The sequence below is a fragment of the Apostichopus japonicus genome, chromosome 9, assembly GCF_037975245.1.
Source record: "Apostichopus japonicus isolate 1M-3 chromosome 9, ASM3797524v1, whole genome shotgun sequence".
NCBI lineage: Eukaryota > Metazoa > Echinodermata > Holothuroidea > Aspidochirotida > Stichopodidae > Apostichopus > Apostichopus japonicus.
This window is the reverse complement of record NC_092569.1, coordinates 14,987,756-14,995,809: the sequence shown is the minus strand read 5'-3', so window position 1 is coordinate 14,995,809 and position 8,054 is coordinate 14,987,756. Positions and strand designations below refer to the sequence as shown.

Here is an 8,054-nt window from a genome sequence, read left to right as displayed (position 1 = left end):
CAAGGGGATCATACAGAGCAAAAAAGACTATACTTGGTAAGAGAGCATTGCACTGGGTCAGAGGGGATTAAACTGGGCCAGGGGATCATACTGGGTAAGAGAGGATCACATAGGGGATCCAACTGGATAAAAGGGACCATGATTGGTAAGAGAGGATCGTATTGGGTATGAGGGAACCAGGCTAAGAGGTGTATCGTATAACAGTAATGATGTTGAATTCCAATATATATTAAGGATGGAATGTAAAACTAAACAGTAAACAAGACAAACAAATAATTAAAAATGCACTCAAGTGCATATATACAAACAATATCTACAATCAATGTTTATCCAAATATATAATTTGTTTTTCTACACCAAATATTGTTCATATATACAAACATTGTGTAAGACAGACATATTGTGCGTACAAGATATGCTTAAAATCTACCTATATTTACCCATTTTCCCCACAAATTTTAGCAAGCAATGGATCGTTAAACAAACACTGCGTGTAAACGATCCTATCATCTATTGACAAGGCATTTCAATGAAGTAAGAGAACCAAGCATTTCAGTGACTTATTTTTGTATTTTATTTTTCAACTTGTATTGTCATAACCTCTTTTCTTTCTAAGTTTACTCATTTTATATTAATATAAAAGAAAAGAAAAAAAAAACAACAGAAGTCTGCTGATGTTATTGCCTTTCAGTTAGTTGTTGAGCTAAAAGCAAGGGCGTAGGAACCGGGGGGGCTGGGGGGGCGCCAGACCCCCAGTGAAAAATGTGGAGGGGCGGAATTATCATTCCGCCCCCCCCGGTTCGCGAGTCAGAAAACCCCTTTTTCATTTCCAAATGAGAAAAAAAAATCTCATTTGGAGCACCAAATTGCATCTAAGGCCAGGTAAAAATACAAAATTAAGTTTACAAAATGGAGTGGGTGTTGAAGTGTGCTATATTGCACCAAATTGCATCTAAGGCCACCTGGAAATGCAAAAAATTCCAAAGGGGAAGGGGACACCCCCTCCCCTTAGACCCCTCCCCCAGGCCGGCCATCAGTCTTCAGCCCCCCCACTCAAATGTACCTTCCTACGCCACTGGCTAAAAGTAACCCTGGCAGCCAAAATAGTCCCTCTGTATGAGGTATTGTTGGTACTGGTTTCCCAACCTTATATGGCAATCTATATTTAACACTAAAAAAACCCCCAATACTGCGCAATCATGGCACAAAATTTCTTTTTGTTTCGCATTCCCGTAATTGCCACATGTATTCACTGAAAGCCAATAGTATAACAGCACTCAGGTTTGTTGTATGCCTCTAGTTTTTTATGCATTTGCTTTAGAACTATGCACATGTCTTTTAATTAATAAAGCAGCTCTCTGAGTTTGCAAATTTAGAACTGTATCTATGCGAGTCGGTAGTAAAATCTGATAACAAAGTCATAACACCTTAGTTTATTTAGTCAAATTTCATATCAATTAGTGAAAAAGCAAAATCCGAGAAGAAAAAATTAAATTTACTTTTAAGTGTGTTCTAGTACAACTCTGAAAAGCATTTTGTATCAGGCCAACAAAATGTCCATGATTGAGTCAAATTCATTTAACTACTCACTCGATTACAATTCATTTCGGTGAAATACATCAAGCAGGATTTCTTCATTTGGTTAATTGCAATCTCATTTTAAGCGATCATCATAAAAGTTTTGGAAAAAATTTCTGACCAAAGTCAGAAAGCTGCTTTATGCTGCTACCACTGGAGATGGCACTTTGTGATCAAACTCAGTCACACCAATAGAATTCAGCTGGTTGGGAAAATTTCCTATGCATGCTATTACCATTCTATACTGTCCTCCCATACTCTCTTACCAAGCATGGTCCTTTTTACCCAATATGATCCCCGGCCCTTGCCCAGCATAATGCCCTCTGACCCAGTGCAATGCTCTCTTACCAACTAGGGCCCTTCTTATGCATTATGGGATCCCTATTACCCAGTATGGTCCACTCTTACCAAGTATGAGCCCTTCTTGTCAACAGTAACTCTCCTCATACCAAATATGATCCCCCAGTTGGAATGAAGTGAACAATTAAACATTTTGCAGACAAATGTTGAATTGACGAGATATGATAAGTTGTCAATTAAATATTTTGCAAAATATTGTTCAATTGCTCAGATGGAATGAAGTGAACAATTAAGCATTTGGCAGACAAATGTTGAATTGACGAGATATGATAAGTTGTCAATTAAACATTTTGCAGAAAATTGTTCAATTGCTCAGTTGGAATGAAGTGAACAATTAAGCATTTTGCAGACAAATGTTGAATCGACGAGATATGATAAGTTGTCGATTAAATATTTTGCAGAAAATTGTTCAATTGCCCAGTTGGAATGAAGTGAACAATTAAACATTTGCAGACAAATGTTGAATCGACGAGATATGATAAGTTGTCAATTAAACAGTTTGCAAAAAATTGTTCAATTGCTTAGTTGGAATGAAGTGAACAATTAAGAATTTTGCAGACAAATGTTGAATCGACGAGATATGATAAGTTGTCAATTAAACAGTTTGCAGAAAATTGTTCAATTGCTCAGATGGAATGAAGTGAACAATTAAGAATTTGCAGACAAATGTTGAATTGACGAGATATGATAAGTTGTCAATTAATATTTTGCAGAAAAATGTTCAATTGCTCAGTTTGAGCAACTGAGCAATCCTACATTTTCCTGTTTTTTGGATAAGATATTATCTTGTTATCTAAACAATTTACTGAAAACTGTTGACTTAATATTGGGGCAAAGTTTTCTTATGTTGATGGCATTTTTAAGCTTCCGTACTAGTACATGGTTATGATTGCAATAGATGCTCATGAATAATCAGTGCATGCATGCATACCAATCACAAGAGGCTTTTGTTGTGTTTCAGCATATCTATACATACAGAGTTACCATCAGTTGGTATTTCACATCATATTTAATAAACACATTCTTTTTAAGCCAACAATGCTCTAAAGATTTTGTGTGGTAAAAATAACCGACAGACAGTATATAGTCTTATGTAACCGAAGCGGCTGGGCAGATGGGGGAAAAACCCTCCAGTCGGTAGGAAACCCTGCAAATGGAAAATTTTGCACAATTTTGTGCAGGATCTTAAAATTTGGCAACTAATTGTCTGTTAACATAAGTGTTATTTTATAATGTTATTTATTGTTTTTCATTTTCCAGTCTTTAATAGCAGAGAGAGAAAGAAAGAGAGAGGTGGAGGTGGAGAGAGAGAAAACTGTATACAAACTGCAATATATATCTACTGTTGAAACCTGTGTAGATTAATATGTAAGAAACAGAGCCTAGCAGGATTTTCTTCACAAGGTAGACCAAAACTTAAACAGATTAAGGATACATTAATACCCAGGAAGAGGGACTTTATCTGTTTTCATTTCAGTTTGACTTTTGAAGAAGGTCCTGCTAGGATTGAAACTTCAGGCCCTCTAACTTTTATATACACATACAGTATTTTGATAGTAAAACAGGTTGTTGAAAGAAATTAATTAGTCATGTTTCCATAGCTATTCTTATATGTTGACTTATTTTTGTTAACTTATTTGACTTTATTACTTTTTGACTTTAGTGACTTAATTTTTTCTTTTTTCAACTTGTATTGTTTCCATAGCTATTCCAGTTTTAAGATACATTAAAACCTCTGGAGTGCTCCTTTAAGGCCAAATTAATGACGACATCTGTCCTTATTAAGTACAGAGTGAAATGTTGCTGTTTTATCCATTACTTTATCAATTATTCAAATTACTCAAACAAAACATGTACTTTGAAAATGGTCATATGTGTAACAGAGCATGTTTTGTACAAGTAAGAAGACATTCAACGACATTTGTCTTTGCCAAATTGGTGCTCTGTTTGTTGAAACATGTTCATCTGCAATCATGAAAAATCTTATATTTGGCTATTGAGTTTAATACATGTTGCATATGAGGAACTGACCTCAATGTCTGTGTTAAACTTAATACTTCAGCCACTTTAATTGATGAGCCTCAGATGTTTTAAAGGGCAATTTTGACAAAAAAATAAAAAGCGGTATTGAAATATATCCTGCACTGATAGCAGCAGTTTATAAATGGTCTCCAAAATATCAAACTTAACTATGTGTCTAAAGTCATCCAATTAAATTTATACAAACATCATTATTATAAAGAAAGCTCTAATACTGTTTCTCTGACGTCACGTAACCTTAAAGCTGATTTTAGGCAAGAGGAACACCGACATTTATCTTCCAGCTATGGAATGATTCCTGTCCGACATGTAAGCATTCACTTCACAGATTTCATTTTGAATGCCACGAGAAGGCTTTGGCATTTTGAATGTATCGAGATATTCAAACATTCACTTGTCCTGCTTCCCTTTCTTTTTCACCTTTCTCGTTCTTTCGTAACGTATCGTCTCTCCTTCCAGGTTGGCGATCTCTATCAACCTCTGTTGGAATGCGTGTGTAGCTCCCGGCATGGCATCTGCGTATAAGTAACCTGAAAGAAAAGCAAAAAATGATAATAATTAACAGTTCTTATGTAGCGCAACTTATAATATTAAAGTCTCGCCGCGCTGTACTTAACCCTGGTCATTGGTAACTTGTCACACCTACACACCAAAGTGTGCACAATTCAATCAATCTCTCCTGGGGCACCACAGCCACTTGTCCCCTGGAGGACTTCCAATAGGGTGCAGCCACAAACCGGCGCACGCAACTATATTTACAAGTCACTTCGCAAGTCCCCATTTATACACCTGGGTGAAGAGAGGCAATGGAGATAAAGTGCCTTGCCCAAGAACACAACGCAATGTCCTGGCCAGGGCTCGAACCTGTAATCCTTAGATCACAAGTCCACTGCCTTAACCACTTGACCACAACGCCCTCTGACTAAAACAAACATTCATAAAAATTAAACCCTTTTTTGAAAAGCATTTATCATACTTTTGAGTGTTGTTTTAAAAGTGGTCTCTAAATTCTTCTCTGGTTTGTGAATTGGGAAGTGGGGATTGGTTCTGTACTTTGACTTAAGGATGACCTTAGGTAAAGGTTTACTTGTGACATGTCACAGTCCAAGCAAAATGAACAATTTGCGGGCTGGTTATTGTTTCTATATCTATGAAAGTTTTCAGGATATTCACCTTTAAAACATGCTAAGACTATGGAATGCTCCTTTAAGGCTTCAGACACGATGCCATCGGCTCTGCTCAGGTCTAAATATTAAATTTTAATCCATTGTTCTATAAATTATAATAAATCAATCCAACCTTGTGCTTTAAATGTCACATTTAAACAACATGTAGCACCACTAAATGACATTCAACACCATTTGTCCTTTGAGGCCACAAACATTTTATTGTTTTTTCCAATGGGTTTTATTTATATTGCATCTGATGAACTGACCCAGGTAATGGGTCAGTTCATCAATGGGGTGAATGCTCGGTTGTGTTCATAATAATATTGTATAGTATTATTGTAAGAGGTTGAAAAGGGCAATGAGGGGCCCCGGGAGGGGCATGGTGATTGCAATAATTAGTAGATGGAGGGTAGAAATGCTAACTTCCCCTTTTTTGTTTGTTATATGCAGTAACATGGCGGTTACTTCAACTGATAACTTAATCAGGACTTTTAGAGCAAGTTTCTGCACCTTTTGGCCTTCCACAGTTCACTGCACCAACAAACTTTGAAGAACCAATCGAAACTCAGTGTATATAGGGGGCAGTGCAGCCATGTAGCAATCGGGTGGCTTTACTAATGGAGGGATCTCCATACCAAATCATTCAGTTCATTCATGGTGAAAATAAAAGAATGTACTGGGAACCGTAATTCATAACATCGAACCATGGCTATGCATGTCTTGATGCAGAATTCACTTTTGCATTTGGTGCATTTAAATGCATGTAATGAATATGCATATTTATGCAAGTATGAAATATCCCTAAATTAAACAAATAATTAATAACCATTACCTCTATTCCTTTCCATGCCTCCTGAATAACTAGTACCATTTCTCATCCGGACATTTTTCTGGGGCAAAGGTCTGGTCTGTTTTTCCCGCGATGTTATTCCCACACGAGAACCCTGTAGTGTAGAGTTGGTGCTAGTGTTACTCCCGGAGATACTGGTCAAAGGGGCGCCGTATTCTTTGGGGTTGCCATAACGATACGATGTAGTGACAAACGAGTGTTCGTTTTTCTGGAAGTGAGGCTGTCTGCTCCCCGGACGAAAGCAGTTGCGGGGTGTCGAGATATCCACCGGGGGAAAGTCTTCACCAAACATGCCTGCAAATCACAGACCAGAAATGACTAGTGGTATTACAGGTACAGTATATGCAAAACTTGTTTCATATTGCTAAAGCAAACTATCATAATCATTGATGTTCCTACTTATACAAGGCTTGAGAGCAAAGCTAACTATTACATCATCACCATCATCAAGCCACATTTGCTTGAATTAATATAATTAAAGTTCATTAAAATTAAAATAAGTAAAGTCAAGTAAAGTGACTGAACTACTAAGTCTAACTCAAAGACAATTAGGTCAGTGCCACAGATGCAAGAAGAAACTCAATGGGGCAATGTAGGCTCAAATGGGGCTTTCAAATGGGGCTTTCAAATACTCAATGGGGCTTTCACGAGAACTGTCAAATATTACATGTTTCGAATGCATTGCAAACTTGTTCAAGAACAAAAGCTGTTGAATGTCATCCAGTAGTGCTCTGTTGGCATTTTAAAGTTTAAAAAGAACATGTTTAGTTTGAGTTACAAGAAGTTATAAACGGTACTGAGGAATCAATGTCAGCACCATTTTAACCTCAAAGGAGCAGATCTCATCAAGTCTTATTTCACATTTGTTTGTTTGTTTATTTATTTGTTTTATCACAAAAAAATTACAATACAATACAAATAATCAGGGGAAAGAAAAAAGTTTAAAAAAAAGTTTAGCAAAGTATATACTCATAGATGATTAACAGGTTATAAAAAATCACTTTTGAAAATCAGCTCCTTCCCCCTGAATCCCCCCCCCCCAAAAGATTAAATCTTACAGACGTGGTTAATATTTAATTTCTTTCCACTTATCTATAATAATGAAAAATCTCTGAACCGCTCTTTTAGAGCTGGGTATCTTAGCTACAGTATATAGAAAATTTTAAATATTTCTTGATTTATTCAATATCAGTAACAATCCATATGCATTCGAATTCATTATGGGAAAATCACTTTTGAAATAAACTCAACCCCCCCCCCCAGCCCCCAAAAAATTAGAATTAAAAGTACAAACATGGTTATTGAGTTTCTTTCCAGTTATCTATCATAATTAATGATGGAACCTTTGAACTGAGTTGCTTTTAAGGTTGACTTTAATTACTGATCTAAACTGATGGGAAAAGAGATGATTTTTGTAAGAACTAGACTGATGGGCCCCAAACACAATCAATGAACTTCTATACATATTGTTGCCACAATGTCAAACTATGGGATAATCGATATTTTTGCAAATTTGTGACAAAACCTTTACATAAAACCTTCTTCAATCTTGTGCCCCTTTTGTTAATAAAAAGTTAACTTTTATCCAATTTCGGTGATAAGAGAGTGCCCCTGGGTTTAAATTATGTAGGGATGTTTTTTTGAGTCGTGGTTAAATTCACAGTCAGATATATCCATATAAATATCTCTCAAAGTTTCTGTCCCATCCCCACATTTAACCTTCAATCCGATACCTCCGAGAAAAAACACTGGTACTGTGTACATCTAGCTTATTTAAATTTAAATTATAGAAAGTCATAATTAATGAAATCCCAAGCTGGAACTTGGCACGTTTGCAGAAAAAAGTCACAGAGTATTCGAATATAAATATGAAAAGGTACAGAAATGCAATGCAGTAAATTAATTTACACAAAAATATAAAACAATATAAAATAAGAAACATAAACAGGCCTAAACTAGAATTACATGTCTAATAAAATCCTTACTACCTGAGTGAAGATACACTCTCCCGTCCCCCCCCCCCCCCCTTGCTTCAGTCATGAAGTTCTTTCTTTAAC

General features: G+C 36.2%; 1 protein-coding gene across 1 annotated transcript in view; it reads right to left on the bottom strand.

The window, feature by feature from the left end:
• Positions 1-324: 324 nt before the first annotated feature.
• LOC139973915 (uncharacterized) overlaps positions 325-8,054 on the bottom strand; it is a 29,515-nt gene continuing 21,785 nt past the window's right edge. Inside the window, exons 3-4 of the mRNA XM_071980804.1 lie at positions 5,980-6,291; positions 325-4,508 (exon numbers count right to left, since the gene is read on the bottom strand). Coding sequence (XP_071836905.1) covers positions 4,369-4,508; positions 5,980-6,291 — 452 coding nt within the window. The 3' untranslated portion in view covers positions 325-4,368. The remainder of the gene's footprint in view (positions 4,509-5,979; positions 6,292-8,054) is intronic.